Genomic DNA, 20,326 nt, shown 5'->3' on the forward strand with positions numbered 1-20,326 from the left:
CAAGTCCCTCCTCCCTACCTTTTATCTTAGCCTGCTTGGCACACCCTCCTCATTTCTGAAGAAGGGCTTATGCCCGAAACGTCGATTCTCCTGCTCCTTGGATGCTGCCTGACCTGCTGCGCTTTTCCAGCAACACCTTTTTCAGCTCTGATCTCCAGCATCTGCAGTCCTCACTTTCTCCTCGTGATAATACACACAATTATTGGGTACAATTTGATTTTGGCACCATTACTATGGGTGAGGTCCATTCACTGCAACTCGCTTTGATTATATTTTCTTTGAGCATACGTTCAATCTCTTTTAGAACCTTTCCAATGTTAGACGATTACGTCGCTAAGGATGTTGCTTAATTGGAACAGCATTTCTTATATCTACATTATGCATAGTCAGATTAGTACTTCCCAGCTTATTCACCATTTAATTGTAGTAACTCTTCCAGATCATTTTAGTTTTCCTCTGGAAGGTAACTCAATAATTTATCCCAATTTTTGAGAACTTTCTCATTGTCCAATTTACATTGAGGAATGTCCAATTTAGAATCATCTGAACTCGGTTCTTCACTGTTGTAACCAGTAACATATTCCCCTTTTGCTTTCCTTCCCTATCAAAATATCTTTTCAGCATATTCACATGACACACTGAGATTTAATTTTATCTGGTGTTCTTATCAAGTTGTTCAACTCATTCAATTTCCTTTTGATTTGATAAGGCCCCCGAAATCTTGCCTTCTAAGGTTCACTTACCACTGGTAGTAACACTAACGCTATCACCACTAGCAAAATTGCAAATTTTTGCTTTCTTATCTGCTTCCTATTTCATCATATGCTGTGCTACTTTTAAATGCTGTCTAACCAACTCACCCTCTCTACTTAAACTTTCCACTTAATTGTTCCCTAAAATTTGACGTACAGTCCAAATGTGTGCTCTATAACTCTGAATCACCAATTTCTTCTTAATTAATCTCAATAATACTCTCATCTCATGCTCAAAAACTAATTTAAATGGACTGAATTTAGTTGACTCATCAGGTGCATCCCTAACTGCAAAAAAATACAAATGCAATTCCTTTCTCCCAATCATCTGGATAGTGTTGACTATAAGCCCTCGACGTGGTCTTCAAAGTTTGGTGTCACTGTTTAATGCTTCCGGCCCAGTGAATTTGAATTGTTTATTTTCTAAGCTATCCATAACTCCCTTGAATAATTTTGATTGTAAAATTTGACCTTTGGTCCAATTGTACTCCTGAGGTAGTCCGTATCTAGTAAAAGAAATTGAGTAACTCTTCTACAATCCTTTTAGTCATGATACTGTGTAATGGAATGGTCTCTGGAAATCTAGTAAACACATCCATTATGGTTATTAAATACTGATTCCCACATTTTATTTTTGAGAGGGATCCTATGCAATCAAATATGACTCTTGTGTGAGGTTCCCAAAATGCAGGAATGGGTACTAAGTGTGCTGGTTTTATCACTGTCTGAGGTTTTCCAATTACCTGATATTTATGACATGTCTGGCAAAATTCAATTGCATCCTAATGCAGTCCAGGACAATAAAAATGTTTTTGTACTTTGGCTTGAGTTTTCCTTACTCTTAGATGACCACCTACTAGTAATTCATGTGCTACCTGCAACACCTCCTTTCTATAACTTACCAGTCATACAACTTGATCACCTTTTACCCATTTGTCATCTGCCTGAATATGTGATGGTCTCCATTTCCTCCTTAGAATAACTTGGATTTATAACATCTGTCAAGACTGCAATTTTGAAAGTAGGAAATACTGCATTGAATTCAGTGCAGCAAACTGCCACAATAAAATAAATGTTATCAAAAGTCATGGGAATGTACAGAATGGAAAAAGACCCTTTGGCCAATTGTGTCCATGCTGATTGAAACCAATCGCCTAACTATTCTAATCCCATTTTCTTGTATGCCTTGGCATCTAGATTGCACATCTAAATATTACTCAAATGTTATGAAGGTTTCTGTCTCTAATACCCTTAAAGGCAGTGAGTTCCAGATTCCCACAATCCTCTAGATGGAAAAAGTTGTTCCTTCACACCACCTCTCAACCTCTTGCCTCTTTCTTTAAAGCTATGCCCCCCTCCATCAAGGGGAGAAGTTCTTTTTTTCCTGTTTAACCATTATTTTATACATCTCAATCATGTCCCCTCTCAAGCTCCTATCCACTAAAGAAAACTGCCCAAGTCTGTCCAGTCTCTCTTTGTAGCTAAGACTACAGGCAACAATCCTGATAAATCTCCTCTGTACCCTCTCCAGTACAGTCTCATCTTTCCTTTAATGTGGATTCCAGAACTACACACTAGCTGTAGTCTAACCAATGTTTATGCAGTTCCAGCGTAACTTCCCTGCTCTTAAAATCTATGCCTTGCCTGATCAAGGCAAGTATACCATTTGCCGCCTTAACAGGTGTCCTAATACCACAGGACTGGTGGACATGCAAACCGAATTCCTACTGATCCTGTGTTTCTCAAGGTTTTACCATTCATTGTGTATTAATTTGTTACGTTTGGTCCAGGAGGAAATTAATAAATTCAGAATGGGCACAGAAGTAGTGAATGAAGTGAAAGTAGTGACCTTTATAATGTGAATGTTTTGGTCGGGAGAACACGGTGGTCATTTATTACTTGGAAGGTAAAACTCTCAGATCCGGCAGAGGAAGAAAAGGATCTCCTGAGTACAAATGTTGATTTCTGTTTTATGGCCTTGCTAACCTCTGGTACAACTAAACCAAAAATTAGGATTTACTCCTAGAGAGATAGAATTAAAAAACAAAGCATGAAACATGTATTGAACATTAGTTCGACCGCACTTGAAATAATGCTTACAGTTTTGGTCACTATTATTCAAAAGAAAATGAGTTCCTGAAGAAGGCACAAGGAAGATCTGCAAAGCTGATGCCAGTAATGCTTAGGTATATGTATTGACATTGAGATTGATTCCCTCATCCCTTAGTCTGTGCGAGATGAGAGTAAAAAATGATTGAGGGAGACCTACTAGAGTTCTTAAGTTAAGAAAGTATTTGACACAAGAGATACAAAGACAATGTTTCTTCTTGTGCAAAAGAATGTATACAAATATGATAGGTTTTTAAAAATAAGTTGAGAGCATTGTAAATTTAGGTGAGAGATGGAATGAGGCTCATGTGATGCATGTAGATGTCTGGCCCTAGTGCAGTTAAGGAAATGGAACTGAGAGGTGGAATCAACCTGCTCCTAGGAACTGCCCAATCAAGTGGGTTAGGTAGTGTAAGTGAAATGTAACATAGAAATATATTAAAAAGACTCTTACAACAAAGTTGTAAAGTAATCCCCATAATACTGATGAAGACTCACAATACAGTTTTATTCGGCATAATTACAGTTTTTTTTCAGGAATGCTGATTTACCACCACGAACTCAAATAGATTCTTTATCATATGCAGTTCTGGGAGAATTGCTTGTGTTCTCAGTTTCATCTTGCATCATGTTTTCATTGATAAAGTAAAACATTGGCCTTGATAATGTTTGTTTATTTAACTGTGTAATAATATTCTTATTATTTTCTTTAAAGTCGAAAATCCACAGGAACATGGTAGGAAACAAAGTTCAAGGTAGCAGGTAGGTAGGAGGCAAATAGTATTGCTAATGAGAGAGGATCACGGTTTAGTGGCTCAGTAATGCTGAGAGGGTCATTTTTGGATTTTGAGGATGGAGGAGGCATGTGAGGATTATCTGGGATTGGAGCATTAAAATGGGAAACTTTCCGATGTGACCGGAGGGAAGAGATTGGGAATGAGGGAGGAGTTAGTGACTGTGTGAGAGCATGCAGCACTCTTTACTTGGAATGTTCTTTGTACTTGCATTTAGTTTCTTTTCCAAGCATCTATCTGAGTGTCACTAGTCATTTATCGGACTGAGAACAGAAAATTACAGCAAATAGGATGGGAGGATATATATTGGCATGGATCAAGAGTTAGTTAACAGATAGCAGAATCAAAATAAATAGTAAATAAAATATTATGGATGCTGAAAATCTGAAACAAAAACAGAGAAAGCAGAGTTTTTATGTTTCAAGTCCACTGTGCCACCGTGCCGCCCACGGCGGCACAGTGGTTAGCACTGCTGCCTCTCAGCGCCAGAGACTCGGGTTCAATTCCCGCCTCAGGCAACTGACTGTGCGGAGTTTGCACGTTCTCCCCGTGTCTGCGTGGGTTTCCTCCGGGTGCTCCGGTTTCCTCCCACAGTCCAAAGATGTGCAGGTCAAGTGAATTGGCCATGCTAAATTGCCCGTAGTGTTACGTAAAGGGTAAATGTAGGGGTATGGGTGGGTTGCGCTTCGGCGGGGCGGTGTGGACTTGTTGGGCCGAAGGGCCTGTTTCCACACTAAGTAATCTAATCTAATCTAATAAACGTTGTTCAGAACTGACAGTGGGCTAGAAATATTAGCTGGTAGCTGTGCTTTCTCTCCACAGCTGCTGCCAGATTGGCTGAATTTTTTTCTCCGGCCATTTCTGTTTTTGTGGGAATAGATGAGTTGTTTTCCAGAGTTGCAGGCAATGACTGGCGGGGTACCTCAAGTATTAGTGATTGGACCTTGGCTATTCACAATAGATTTTAATGATCTGGATGAGGGAACCAAATGCAACATTTTCAAGTCTGTTGACAACATCAAACTGGCCAGAGTTGTGAGGATGATGCAGTAAGGCTTCATGGAGATCTAGACCAGTTGAGTGAATGGATAAACACATGGCAGATGCAGTATAACATGGATAAATGTGAAGTTATGCACTTGGCTATGAAACCAGAAAGATTATTATTTTAAATGGCAAAACAGTGGAACCTCGATTATTCGAACATTATGGGCGGGCAGTATTTCATTCAGATAATCGATTATTTGGTTAATCGATTAAATGCCTTTCCTCTAGAGCTCTGAATTTTTAAAGTCTGCCCTCCGTTCAGGAGGTAAGGCAGCAAGACAGCATGTGAGGCCCCACCCAACACCGCCTGCTGCCCCCGTGCAACCCTCCCGCACCCAACCCAGTCTGACACCGCCCCCCAAACTCATCCACTCTCGCCCCCTCTCCGGGGCAGCCGGACTGGACATCAACAACAAGACTGCTGCTGCTGCCTTTGTGGGGTAAGTCTCCAAACAGCACACCCACACGCAGCCACAGCCCCACACACATTTTACTGCAACTTTTTGACAGGTTCCACCTTTGCTCTGTACAGGACAATGTTGGAGAGATTATTTGGGGAAGGGGTCTTTAAGAAAGAACTCCAGGGAAAGTGTGTGTGGAGAGAGAGTGCGGGAGGTGCCTGTTTAATCACTGTAAACAAAAGACACGATGACTGTTGGAAACACATCTTTGATGTAATCCGATTTTCAGTTAATTGGTATTTGGATAATAGAGGTTCCTCTCTATTGGACCTGGCTGTCCCTTACATTAGCCAATGAAAGTAGACAAGCAGATGTTGTAAACAATTAGGAGGGCAAATGGAATATTAGCTGTCACTGGATTTGAGTTCCAAAGTATGAATGTCTACTGTAGTTAGACAGGACCTTGGTGAGACCTTTAAGAAAGTATATACTTGCCATAGAGGGAGTGTAGTAGAGATTCACTTAGCTGATACTGGGGATAGTGGGACTGTTGTATGAGGAGAAAATGGTTCAATTGGGCCTGTATTTACCAGAGTTTAGAAGAATGAGAGGGGATCTGATTGAAGTGGAGTAAAATTCTAACAGGGTTCCACAGGGGAGAATTGTTTTCTCATATTGTGGAGCCTGGAATCGGGGACATGACCTCACATTTAGGATTGAGATGACGAAAGATTTTTACACTTAATGTAATGGAATTCTCTATCACAGAAGGCCTTGGAGGCCAAGTCATTGAATATATTTAAGAAAGAGATAGGTAAAATTTCAGACCTTAAAGGCATAAGGAGAAAGCAGGACTGTGGCATTGAGGTAGAGGATCAGTCATGATCATACTGAATGGAGGAGCAAGCTTGAAAGGCTGAATAGCCTACTCTTGTTCCTAGTTTCTGAGTCTGTTTGTTATGAAAATTTAGAAATGATGTATATCAATAAGAGAGATGATTGCAAGGAGGAGAAAATCTTGTAAGAACCATTGCTTCTATCTGCCCATTTGATATGCAGATGTCCATGGAAGAACCACTAGGAAACTAAAGGTTCTCAAATCTTGGCTAACTGAATAAAGGCACAAGACTAAACTTATTCCTTTCTATTTGCAGACGTGTGTGTGAGGATAATGATCACTTCTATAAAGTGTTGAAGAACCGTGTTCTGACCTTGGCTGATTATCTTAAATCGGTTCTTTGCGTAGCTGTTAACATTGTTAGTGGCTAATCAGAGTCAACTTGCCAACCAATCAGCAACTGTTTGTTATATAATTGGTCATGACGGTTCGAAATTTGGCATCCTTGTGTTTTATCCTAATGAGTGTAAAATAAAATGGTTTGGCAACATGTCTCTCTGCAGCAATTCAGTATTGTCAAGTACAATATATTCTGCACAAGAGAATTTTAATATTGATGAGAGTGACAGTTCTATCTCCTCATCATGATGAGAGATTGTCAATGTGGGCAAATTGTAAGGTTGCTTCTTTGTCCTGCTGTTATTGTTCTGTTCGATCTCTGATTCTTGATTCTAGGTTGGAAAGAATCAGCAAATTTCAGTCTGCAAGTACTGGTCACTGAGAGAAAGCAAGTCTGTGTGGAATGCATAATCAGACTGTTGAGACCTCAGCTTTGCATACTGTTTGTTTCTACTTATTACCCAGCCTTTGCATACTGTTTGATTTTGGTTGCGTTGTTGTCAAACCCCTCTTTCCACCCATAATCCTAACTGGTTTGTGAAAAGCCAGCGTCTTAACAGTGTAGTACCCTGACTCAGAATGAGACCCACATATCAGGGCCACAGTTTTCCCTCACATGTTTGGCAATTGCCAAATAGAAATCACTGTTGAATAGAATGATACAAGAGTCTCTCATTCTACTTAGAGCATAGGGACTAGGAGCAGGAGTAGACCTTCAAGCCTGCTCTGCCATTCGATAAGATCATGGTTGATCTTTTCGCAGACTCGGCTCCACTTACCCACCCTCTCACTGTATCCCTTAATTCCTTTATTGTTTAAAAAAAAATCTACCTTTGTTTTAACAACGTTCACTGAAGTAGCGTCAACTACTTCATTGGGCAGGGAATTCCATAGATTTACAGCCCTCTAGATAAAGAAGTTCTTTCTCAATTCCGTCCGAAATCTGCTCCCCCTAATTTTGAGGCTATGACCTCTTATCCTAGTTTCACCTACCAGGGTGGAAACATCCTCTCTACGTCGATCTTAACTGTTCCGTTCATAATTGTATATATTTCTATAAGGTACACCCCCCTCCCATTCTTCTAAATTCCAATGAATATAATCCCAGTCTACTCAGTCTCTCCTCATAAGCCAATCCCCTCAACTCTGGAATCTAGCTAGTGATCCTCCTCTGCACTTTCTTCTAGTGCCAGTACATCCTTTCTGAAGTAAGGAGACCAAAACTGCACGCAGTACTCCAGGTGTGGCTTCACCAGCAGCCTGTACAGCTGCAACATAACCTCCCTGCTTTTAAACTCAATTCCTTTAGCAATGAAGGATAAAATTCCACTTGCCTTCCTAATTGTTGTACTTGCAGACCAACCCACTGTGATTTTTGCACAAGGACACCCAGGTCCCTCTGCATAACAGCACGCTGCAACCTTTTACTGTTAAAGTAATAATCCTTTTTACTGTACAAGATATTGAGAAACATAGAGTGGATAGCCAGAGACTTCTTCCCCGTGGCGGAAATGGGGCATAAGTTTAAGGTGATTGGAGGAAGGTTTAGGGGAGATGTCAGAGGTAGGTTCTTTACCCAGAGAGTGGTGGGTGCGTGGAATGCACTGCCAGCAGTGATACCAGAGTCAGATACATTAGGGACATTTAAGCGACTCTTGGATAGGCACATGGAAGTTTGTACAATGTAGGTATGTAGGTTAGTTTGATCTTAGAGTAGAATGAAAGGCCGGCACAACGTCAAGGGCTGAAGGGCCTTTACTGTGCTGTACTGTTCTATGATGCACAGCATGCATCGTCAGCTGCTGCAACTGGTGCTTGTGTTGTGACATTTAGTCCTCAGTGGTCTGGTTCAGTTTACTGACAGTGTCTGTATTCTTGATCTTAGGAACAAAGTTGGCTCAAGCAAAAAAATTCAATGACCCTGACGATCCCTGTAAGATCCTTGTTGCTACTGATGCCATTGGAATGGGTTTAAATCTGTGAGTAAACCATTCACCTTGTTGCTGTTTTCACTTCTTTGCTGAACGAATTGTGCTGAGATTATGTGCCTTGGTTGTTGCTTCCTCGCCTTCAGAGAATCAAAGTCCATCCAGCACACCATTCATTATGAGTGAGTCTCTGTAGACTGAGAGACATTGGCAATAAGGGCCAGGGACTTTATCCATTTAGTTATATTCATTGCTATCTCTACAAGAGGGTGCTTGATACTGTGAGATTACCTCCCTGTATGGATCACAGGACAATGTGGAACAAACTAATTGAAGCCCAGTTCTATCATCTAATAATCTGCAAGAACAATTTTTCTCTGTTTTGTTCAGGAGCATAAAACGCATAATTTTCAATTCTCTTGTGAAACCAAGTATCAATGAAAAAGGAGAGAAAGAAATGGACCGGATAACTACGTCACAGGCCCTACAGATTGCTGGCAGAGCTGGCAGATTCAGCTCCGCCTTTAAAGAAGGGGAAGTTACTACAATGAATCGGGATGACCTTCCTGTGCTGCAAGAAATCCTGAGCAGGACCGTCGAACCCATTGAGGTGAGCATACTGAAGAAAAAAGGTAAGGCTCCCCATCATCACCATCTTGTGGGTTAATATAGACAAGAATTTGCTATGGACTGGTCATATAAGTACAGTGGCTTACAACAGCAAGGCAAAGGTTAGGAATACGTAGTGAGTAACTCACTTCATTGACTCCCAAAAGTGTGTACACAAGGTACAAGTCAAGGGTATAATGGAATACTCCCCACAGTAGACAAGGGCAGCAGAAACATGGAAACACCACTATGGTTCCTCTTCAAGCAACTCACTATCTTGACTTGGAAATATGTTGACTGTTTTTTAATCAGTATCTTGGAGTTTCCTCCCTAATGGTATTACTGGTTTTCTTGCAACAATAGACTGCAACAATTCAAGGAAGCAGCTCCTCACTACCATATATTCTGCAACTAAGGATGGGCAATAAATAATGGCCCAGCCAGTGAAGCCCACAATACCTAAATTAATTTTTTTTTTATAAAGCTCAATGATTGTTGTAAATAATGAAATTCAGAGCACTTTATTTGAGTGTTCAAAGTATCCACAATGATATAGATGAGCTAGTATCCCAAATACAGAAAAGTAGTTTGTATTTAATTGTAATACAGCGACTTGGTTACAACATGGCGAAGGTTAAGAAAATAAAATATTCTAGAGTGCGCTCTATATATATATATATATATTATATATATATATATAAGAATCTGGGACAGATTGGCAAAGAGGGGATGCTGCGTTAAAAAAATGGATGGGTTAAAGGCATTAGTGAGGACGGAGGTCATGAGCGAGAATTTGTATGAGTCAAGGTGAAGATCACGAATCAGAGATACTGATGGAAGTGGTTTATAGGCTTCCTAGCAACAGCTATACTGTTGGACAGATTATTAAGTAATAAATTATTTGAGCTTAAAGCAAAGGCAGTGAAATAATTCTTCTAAACTGGGGTACTCAAATTGGCAAGAGAATTTTGACGTCAAAAAATGTGCTGGAAAAGCACAGCAGGTCAGGTAGCATTTGAGGAGCAAGAGGGTCGATGTTTTGGGTATAAACCCTTCATCAGGAATGTGGAGGGGCAAGGGAGCTGAGAGATAAATAGTGGGGTGGTGCTGGGGGCAAGGTAGCTGGGAAGGCAGTAGGTGGATTCAGTTGGGGGTAATTGTTATTGGTCAGTGGGCAGAGTGGAGTGGGCAGGTGGGAAGGTAAATGCATAGGTCAAGAGAGCGGTGCAGAGTTGGAGGGTTGGATCTGAGATGAGGTGGGGGGAGGGAGATTTGAAAACTCGTGAAATCGATATTGTAACCATGTGGTTAAAGGGTCCTGTGGCAGAAGGCAAGGCATTGATTTGGCAGTGGAGGAGGCCCCGAACATGCATGTCTTGCGGGGAGTGGGAGGGGAATTTGAAGTGGTCGGCCACAGGGCAATTGGATTGTTTGGTGTGTGTGTCCCAGAGATGTCCCCTGAAATGCTCCGCGAGTTGGGAGCCTATCTCCCTGATGTAGAGGAGCCAACATCGAGAACAACGGACATAGTAATTGAGGAAGGTGGATGTGCAGAAAAATCTCTGCCAAATATGGAAAGATCCTTTGGGACCTTGGATGGAGCTGAGGGGGGGGGAGGTGTGGGTGCAGGTTTTCACCTCATGTGGCAGTAAAAACAATGACTGCAGATGCTGGAAACCAGATTCTGGATTAGTGGTGCTGGAAAAGCACAGCAGTTTAGGCCTCATGTGGCGGCAAGGGTAGGTGCCAGATGTAGAGGGTGGGTTGGTGGGTGGCATGGACGTAACCATTCCCCTAATTATAGAGCCCCCGACAACTACCTTTTTGCTTCCCCTCTTGAATGGCCTCCTGTACCATGGTTCAGTTTTCAGTTGGCTCATCCTCCCTGAAGCCCTGTTCCTTGTCCACTCAGGGAGCTGAGGCTCCTCTGTCACATCTTGCTGGGCATGGCCACTGAACTAATTTTAAGTACTTAATCTACCAGCTGTGACTGCTTCCTGAAACCGTGTCCAGGTACTTCTCTCTCTCCCAGATATTCCATAGTGTTTAAAGCTCAGATTCCAGCTCATCAACTCTGAGCCGAAGTTCCTTGATCAACCAACACTTGCTGCAGATGTGGTCACTGCAGTTCACAATGGGATCAGCCAGCTCCCACATCATACAGCTAGAACGCATCACTGTCCAATCATTTCTACTTAGTTAATTACTTTATTATATATTTTTTTAAATGATTTAATTAAATTTATTGATACTTTGCTGGGTTCTTTTTCAAATTTAGTACAGATTTCCTACCAGCCAATCAGGTCACAGCCTCCCTGTGACATCAGTCCAGTTTTTTTTGCAGCTACGGTGCCCCAAGTTCCAGTAGTTTTATACTCTGCTCTGCCTTCTGATAGCTTCCCGCTGACTAGCATTATAAGATCATTCAATAACACCTGTCTTTGGAAGGTGGAAGATGTTTCAACTTCTAAAACGTATTTATTTATTATCCACTTTGAACTTTTTTAAGGCAGCAGGATTGCACCCCACAGCAGACCAGATCGAGATGTTTGCCTACCAGTTGCCAGATGCCACCCTGTCAAATCTGATCGTAAGTGTTTTGCTCAGAGTTACTGCTTACTGTGAAATTTCTTTGTGAAGATGTGGAGATGCCAATGTTGGACTGGGTTGAGCAAGGTCAAAAGTCACACAATACCAGGTTGTAGTCCAACAAGTTTATTTGAAAGCACTAGTTTTTGAGCATTGCACCTTCATTAGGTGCTAGAGAGGGAGGAAGACCTTAGATGCAAAATTTATAAGGAAAAGATCAAAAGGTCATACAACTCGTGAACATTTTGAACACACCTAAGACAGCTCTTAAATCTTTAATCAGTTAGAATGGAGGTGCAGGTTTCGATTGATTTAAACTGCAAATCCTGGAATTTTTTTCAAGTCACTGTCTTGTGATAACTTATGGTGTTATCAATACTTTATCTTGGGGCAATGACTTGAAAGAAATTCTGAGATTGGCATATTAAATCAATCAAAACCTGCACCTCCTTTCTAACTAATTTAAAAATTGAAGAGCCATCTTAGGTGTGTTCGATTCACTCACAAGAGTTGAATGGCCTTTTGATCTTTTCCTTAAATTCTGTCTAAGGTCTTCCTGTCTCACTAGCACCTGATAAAGAAGCAGCACTCTGAAAAGTAGTGTTTTCAAATGAATCCTTTCTTTGTGAAACACCTTTATTGACTGATCACTTCTCTACAAATTTAAAGCTAAACCAATGTTCCTTTACTTTTTCTTGCCTTTCCTCTGAACACAGGACATATTTGTGAGCCTCTCGCAAGTCGATGGACTATACTTCGTGTGCAATATCGATGATTTCAAGTTCCTGGCTGATATGATTCAGCATATCCCATTGAATCTCCGTGTACGATATGTTTTCTGCACTGCACCAATAAACAGGAAGCATCCCTTTGTCTGCACCTCCTTTTTAAAGGTATTTTACTCATCCGTCAGTCATATACCAATGAGATTGTTTCTTCTTCCTTCTTCATACATTAACCATTACATTATGATACAAAGAATGTGGATTTACTTAACACGTTTTCTGACTTCAAGATACTCCAGTGGAGTATGTATTGCAAGTGTAGATGATGATGTAATGTGGCAGATGCAGTGTGCACGCAGCAGTCTTTAATCAACAGCAATGTGACGATTAGATTAGATTAGACTACTTACAGTGTGGAAACAGGCCCTTCGGCCCAACAAGTCCACACCGACCCTCCGAAGAGCAACCCATCCAGACCCATTCCCCTACATTTACCCCTTCACCTAACATTACGAGCAATTTAACATGGCCAATTCACCTAACCTGCACATGTTTGGACTGTGGGAGGAAACCGGAGCACCCAGAGGAAACCCACGCAGACACGGGGAGAATGTGCAAACTCCACACAGTCACTCGCCTGAGGCAGGAATTGAACCTGGGTCTCTGGCGCTGTGAGGCAGCAGTGCTAACCACTGGGCCACCGTGCTGCCCAAAATTTAATGATTTGAGGTGTAAGGATTGGCTAGATACCAGAAAATATTTCTCTGCTATTTGATCAGGACAATAGGATCTTATTTGCATTCTTAAGAGAAAACAGACTAAACCTCAGTTAAACTTGGCATCAAAAGACAACACCTCTAACAGTGCAGCATGTTTGCGGCCTCTGCTGCAGATTTTGAGCTCTCGACCTTCTGAATGAGAAGTGAGAGTGAGCTATATTTTTCTGGAAGAACAATTCCCTGAAATAAAGCCTCTACATTAATCGTGTGGCAATACTGTTCTTACACCACACAAAATGTTGGCAGTTGTCCAGACAAGCAGTAGTCAGTCTATTGGCTTTAATAAACTGTGTTTTCAGGGTTCGTGATCATAGTTAAGCAGTCAACTATTAATTGCAATTATCTGATAGCTTTTGAGTTTCAGAAGTAGTTTAAATATGATACCATTAGTTAGAGAAAGAAAATATACTACTGTGACGTTTAGAAATAATTCAGTGATACCAGAGGATAGGAAGTACCAGTGATAGGAGGAAGACTCCCTATCCCCTTTCCTTCTGATCTACCTTCTATCTGCCTGGTGAAGACTGCTGTCTGGGAAAACTGCACTCTGCAGTCAGTCTGCTCTATTCTTGATTCCTGCATGGATTTGACTTAGTCTTAGCATGGTACCACTCCAGCGTGGTATCTGGTTCCTTACCTATTGCGGCTTCTGTGTAGTTATTCCAGTGTAGAACTGGCCTAGTTCCTGTGGGCTTCCCATGGCAATTCCTATCCTGAGTACTTCTCCCGCGCTCTCTCATGTGCTCTCTGTTTGTAGTGACAGTTTTTTTTTTTGGCCAATGGCACAGTGGGACAACTATTATCACCCCATTTCATGCCTTCATCTGAGGGTTAGTTTACTATTCTTTTTGAAAATGACCTTAGAAAGAAGACAAATAAGTGTGTTTGCTACCAGATGAATTGTAGATGCTGGTTTTGGACGACATGACCTGTCTGTTTTTCCTAAGTCTTCCCATTGTTTTCATGCACTAAAATTTTGGAGAGTTAATTACTGCTGTAATACCTATTAAATGCAACCTACTAGTACACGGTGAATACTGGGAAAATTCAGTTCATAAGGGACCCAACATATGTTACATAAGGAAGTTCCCTTTAGAATAACTATTGAGAGAATTTTGTGGTGAAAGGCCAAATTAATGTATAATGTAATATCCTCGTGTATTAATGCTCTGGACTTTGGTGTGCCAAGGACAGTTTCCATTTGCAGAATACACTAAACTTAGAGTTGTAAATTGTGAAGAGAATACTGTGGAACTTCAAAATGACATCGATAAATGAGGGGCAACTACTGCTGAATGTGGAGAAGTGATGCATTTTTGTTGGAAGAACATTGAAAGACAATACAAAATAGGGGTACAATTCTAAAGGGGGTGCAGCAGCAGAGGAACCTGATGTGCACAGATCATTGATCGTGGCAGGCCAGGTGGTGGCCAGTTAATAAACATTTTCTGTGATCTCACTCTTGAATATTTTCAAAATCCATCCCTCTTATGCAGCTATTCAACTGCTGCTTTCATTGACACAGATTGAAAATGGGAAAAGAAAACTTCTCTCCCTCTTTCCCGGTTCAGTCTTGATACCCTGCCCTAGTGACAGAGCATTTGATCTCTCTCATTTGAACTACTGGGACTTGAATCCCATTCCCATCAAGCAGTTACAAAACCCAGTAAGCCAGTTACTTCATTGACAGATCTCACTTGCTGTGCAGCAGAGTTCTTCATTTTCTTGTTTAGCCTTGCCTCCCACCTCTAAGAGACATAAACTTAAACGTTAAAAATCACACAACACCAGGTTTTAGTCCAACAGGTTTAATTGGAAGCACACTAGCTTCCAATTAAACCTGTTGAACTATAACCTGGTGTTGTGATTTTTAACTTTGTACACCCCAGTCCAACACCGGCATCTCCAAATCATAAACTTATAACAGTAGCTTCCCTTAAAGTTACACATAAGTAATCCTACATTTTATTTTTATAAATCCCTTATAAAGCCCTTACAAATCAACACAACAAGAAAGGCCATTCTTATGGATGATTTGAAATCCAGTTTACAAGTTGAGTGTGGAACAGTTTTGATTCTGCAAGACCATCTAGCATTTTCTGCTCAGAACTTTCAAGTATTTCGCACATGGGGTTCCGGATGAGCTTTTGTTCTGAGCACTCACCATCAATAGAAAAATTCTTGTCCTTTTTAAAGCTCCTGCAGTACCAGAATTAACACTTATTTCATCCATTTTAATGGAAGATCCCAGATGGAAACTGAGATGTGGTTTAAAATATTCTGATTCGGGACACAACAACTCAAATACAAAGGGAAGGAATATAAATCAGGAAATTGTGATTATGTGCTGCCAAGATTAGGTTTCAAGCCAACTTGATTAGAGGACTGAGTTCAGAGGGTTCACACAGTTAACATACTGAAACTCAACAGTGAGCTGGAACAGGAGTTCACTACTGTTGTTGATTTCAGAAATACTGAGGAGGTAGAGTCTGTTTAAAATTTGGGTGCGTGGGAGAATGCACTAAAATGCATTTACTTTGTCTGGAATGATCAAATCAATGCAAAAATGTAATTATCAACCATGAGCTTTTCTTGTACAGATTTTATTTGAGCCTCTGGGGTTTGGGAGCAATCAATATGTCTTGGAAGAATTGCACTTCATGGAAGGTTAAAAGTTAAAAGTTAAATGGTTTAATCTGAAGGAGATAATTGAGTTGGAGATGAGTAGAACATAACAATAGAAGTAGACTGTTCAGTTTGAAAAAAAGGGAGTGCAAATGTGGAATTCAAGACAAATAGATCAGTCGTAATCTTATTGAATAGCGGAGTAGGCTCAAGGAGCTGAATGGTCTCCTACTCTTGATGTGTATGTATGAACCTGCTCTGTGATTTAATTAGATCATCGCTGATATCTACCTCAATGCCACACATCACTGCCAAATCCTTCACTGTAATTATAGTGTGTTTTCCATTCAGGGGTCAGCAATAGTGGGGTCAAGTCTGAGAAGAGGCAAAGGAGAAATGTTAAAACTGCAAAAGAAGAGGATGTAGCTCCTGGTTACATTTTAAGAAATGATCTCTAGGAGAGGGATGATTTTCCCTGTGCCGTTAGAAACTGAGGATAATCACAAATTCTGGTGATGAAGTGAAATCATCAGAACAGGAAATAGTTAAATTATAATATTGGTACCAGGAAGGAAACTGGAAACCTCCAAAGATAAATTACAAACCACACTTGGTTATCGCAAATCAGCTTTAAGCTACTCTGCCACGGGTCCATATGAGAAAGCATATGTGAACAACAGAGAAAATTGTCAGTTGCATTAATACATACTCTGGAAGGTGTGGTTAATGAGTCGTAGCTCTACCAGATAAGCTCGTACAATGAAACCATTAGAAGGAAAACAGCTATTTCGATCAAAATAAATCTTTTAAAAATTTTGGATTTTACTATGGTCTCCCAAAATAGTTTGTGATCCCTAACAGTCAGGATTCCTGGCTATTCAGTATTGTGTATTCACTATTGTGATATCCACAACATTCAGCATTGTGTATTCACTATTGTGATATCCACAACATTCAGTATTGTGAATAGCACATTACATCATTGATCTGTTGATTTGACATTTGCAGTCTAATTTTCCTTTTTTCTTAACTTTGAGTCTGTTTGCATTTTTTAGTTTGCCAGACAGTTCAGCAGGAATGAGCCACTGACGTTCGAGTGGTTATGTCGACACATTAACTGGCCATTAGTGCCACCGAAAAATATCAAAGACCTTGTACACTTGGAGGCTGTGCATGACGTATTGGATCTGTACTTATGGTTAAGGTAAGTTAAGGAGCCTGGATCCATTGTTTGGGAATGTCTTTCAACTCTGATATTTGATAAAGCTCATTTTGTCTAGCAAATCCATTTGATAGCTATTCATCCAAAGCTGAGATGTTTTGAACGGTATCTTGATTGGTTCTGGTCTCTTTCTGTACCTTGTCTTGGATTGGCTCTGATTCCTGGTTCAGATTGAAATATATGAATTATAGCAGTTTAAGACAGGATTTACACATGTTTACCTATTCTGCCCAGCCTAATCCCACTTCCCAGCTCTTGGTCCCTGATCTTGTAGTTTAAAGTATCAAAAATATTTCACTTGGTAGTATAAAAGTTAAACGTTGCTGAAAGTGACTCATTGACAGAGCTTTTCAGCTTGCATTCATCCAAACTAAGGTGCCAAATTTCAAACCATCACAATAGCTTATACTACAGGAAAAAGCAAGTTGTTTGTTTGGCAAGTCAGCTGGAGCTGAAGCTTTGCTGTGGGGAAAGCAACAGGGAATTATAGACAACCCAAACTCTTGGGTAAGGCTTCAGCATTTTACTGTTGTTTGCAAAGAACAGGTCCCTTCTGAATTATGGTACCCGTGAGTGTAAACGAGCTCCAACAGATTGCCTTATGTTGGTGATGATTTTGGGCTTGCTGTCTTGTCAAATCATTGCTCACAGATTTTTATGCTTTGCTTGCGTGTCTCGGCTGAGTGCAGACATGACCTCCATTATTACCTCTTCTAAGCAAAACCTTATGAAGTTAGTCAAATATATGTCTTAAATCTCTGCTGTGTTTTTGATTAACCCATGCCTTACTAAATGAAGATTTACATCTTTCATAAAGTCATTTAACTCCTTAATACTTCCTCTCATTTTATTTAATCTAATACTTCACACCATCTATACTGAATCACTGTTCTGAGAACCAAATATTTGTGAAGAGTCATTTTAATGTCTTCCATCTCTGTGGTTTATTCTAACTGGCCTGACTGTTAACCTCTTGCTGTTTATGTAGTTACATTTTTTAAAACCTTCAGGTTTTCCTTGATTTATGTTTTTCATTACCTTTGTTTTCTTCATGACATGTTGGGCCCTCTGCTATAAGCTTTCCTTTTTTTTAAACCTCTCCTTTGAACTCCTTGACTAGCAGATGCTAGTTTGTTGATCTCTTTTACTGTAGGTGAATATTAAGGCCACACCATGAGGATGTTGCCTTGTGGGGCAATCTGGGTCATGATTTTAGGATAAGGGATAACAAATTTAATACAGGGATGTGCAGACATGACTTCTGTCAAACGGTCATAAATCTGTGGAATTCACTATTGCAGAGTGCTGGATGCCAAGATGTAGAGTAAATTCAAGGGGATAGATTTTTAGTCAGCAATAGGCTGAAGGGTTATGAAGAGCAGGCAAAAAATTGAATTATGGTAAAAATAGTATCAGCCATGGTTATATGGAATGGCAAAGCAAGCTCAAGGATCTTAATTATCAGCTCTTGCTCTTAGTTCTTATGTGAATCCTCCCTATCTCTTCCTTGAATACCTCCCACTGACCTGGCATTGATGATAAACTTACAAGGAGCTATTTCTAGTTGACAGCTAAATCACATCACAGTTGAAGAAAATTAGTTTTTTTGAGTTGAGAATTGTTTTTTCCAGTTTATGTTTATCTTTTTCTATAACTATGCTTTAAGTCCAACTAAATTATGATAAGTTCTAGAAAAGCGCTCCCCAAATTGATACCCTTTTCCCTGCTGCTCAGTTTCTGTAAAACTAAATCCACGTCCTTTGTTGAGGGCATTATGGATTGGCTAAAATGTGTTCTCTTGAATGAAGAATTCAGATTCCCCCCACCCCCGACCCCTGCCCCAAAACCATTCACACTAATGCTATCCAAGTTAATAATGTAGCATTTCAGACATTTGCTTCTAGGTTTGCCCTTCCACTTCCCTTGACTGTTTGGCAGTCTAAAGTGCGTTCCCAGCCTTGTGTGATGTTTCCTTTTTGGTTCTTCTCGTCAGTCTGGTGATTTATTTGATGACCCTTATGCCAAACCATTCCCCTCTCTCAACTTTAATTATTTTCCTTCCTGATCTCAAGCTGGTACTAACCTCTGTTCCTTTTCATCTGTCTTAGTTACCGGTTCATGGACATGTTCCCAGATGTGAACCTTGTGCGAGAGATCCAGATCGAGCTGGACAGCATCATACAGATTGGGGTGAAGAATATCACTCGTCTGATCCGTGCTTCGGATTCCATCTCCACAACAACTGCTGCAGGCGCCGAAGATGCTTCTGTTTATGGAGGAATATGGATTAATGAGAGGACAAACGTGGAGAACATGAATTCCAAGGATCAGGTTTACATTGGATCTAGACGGATACGAGGGTCCAAGATTTTAGGCTACAGAGGAGAGGTTTATAAAGCGGAAATGCCTGGTGACTCTTTGAGTGCCAGGCTGGTTCAGCAAGGACATCTGACAGCTGAATTATTGCAGCAGCTTCAGGAGGAGTGGGCAGCCAGCCATGGTCTCCAAACCTCCAGAAATGCCACGACCCAAGAGCCAAGTAAATCCACATCCAGAGGATTGAGGAAGAAAAAGAAATAGCTTCAGTATATTTATTCTACTCTGAAAATGTTCTCTCCAGTTTAAACAATAAAGAAGTGATTGGACTATGTGCAAAAAACCTGGTTTTCCCAGTTTGCTTGATGTCTTTGACTGCCAGCTGCACAGAAATCAAAGTAAAGATTTTCCATTCCGGTGCCTCCCTGTAATCTTGATTGTTGGATCATGGTGTCAGAACCGATACTGTAACTCTCAGTTCATGCAGGTATCACAGATCCTATCAACCCATGTGTGTTAAGAGCACCTAATATTTGCATAATGCCTTCAATTAAGGATGGAAGATTTAAAAGAGAGGGGAGAGTTTTGGGGATAGCATTCCAAAGCTTAAGGCCTTGGCAGCAGAAAAGAGGGGCATCAGTGAGGGTCGTGGGGAATACGCAAACTTTGGGCATTTGGTGAATGAGAGAATTTTGTATGATGAATGAGGAAATGCATTTTAACAAAAAAAAAAGTCGAGAGGGAGCAGATGGTGGTGAATCTTCGAAATCCTCTACCCTAGAGGTCTGTGGAAGCTCAGCTATTGAACATGTTCAAGACAGAAATTCACAGATTTCTCCATATTAAAAACTTAAAGGGCTATCAGTAGGGTGCAGGAAAATAGTGTTGAAGTAGATTAGCAATGATCCCATTGAATGGCACAGTGGGCTGAAAGGGCTGGACAGCCTCTGCTGCCAATCTGTTCTTCTGAGTTCAAGAAACTAATTAAAGTCTAAAAGCAGGAACACATTTTGGGATCATGGATAAGCAGGTGAGACCTGTTGCTTGCACTTCTCCAATTTTGGGATTGTCAGCCACTTCATTGGGCTTGTGCCAAAGTTCATATTAAGAAACAGTGAACCTGAGGATTGGGAGGAGTCTAGAATTGGAGCATGAGGGGGGAAAAGTAGTGAGAGTGAACTGACGAGGAACAT

The 20,326-nt window shown here is 40.6% G+C and overlaps 1 protein-coding gene across 1 annotated transcript in view; it reads left to right on the forward strand.

Annotated features, from left to right (window-relative positions):
• supv3l1 (SUV3-like helicase) overlaps window positions 1-19,553 on the forward strand; it is a 39,993-nt gene extending 20,440 nt beyond the window's left edge. The window contains exons 10-15 of the mRNA XM_043683144.1: window positions 8,226-8,319; window positions 8,659-8,878; window positions 11,387-11,467; window positions 12,183-12,359; window positions 16,651-16,799; window positions 18,926-19,553. Of these exons, the coding sequence (XP_043539079.1) occupies window positions 8,226-8,319; window positions 8,659-8,878; window positions 11,387-11,467; window positions 12,183-12,359; window positions 16,651-16,799; window positions 18,926-19,397 (1,193 nt within the window). The 3' untranslated portion in view covers window positions 19,398-19,553. The remainder of the gene's footprint in view (window positions 1-8,225; window positions 8,320-8,658; window positions 8,879-11,386; window positions 11,468-12,182; window positions 12,360-16,650; window positions 16,800-18,925) is intronic.
• Window positions 19,554-20,326: the final 773 nt, after the last annotated feature.

This window comes from Chiloscyllium plagiosum, chromosome 46 (assembly GCF_004010195.1).
Source record: "Chiloscyllium plagiosum isolate BGI_BamShark_2017 chromosome 46, ASM401019v2, whole genome shotgun sequence".
Taxonomy (NCBI): domain Eukaryota; kingdom Metazoa; phylum Chordata; class Chondrichthyes; order Orectolobiformes; family Hemiscylliidae; genus Chiloscyllium; species Chiloscyllium plagiosum.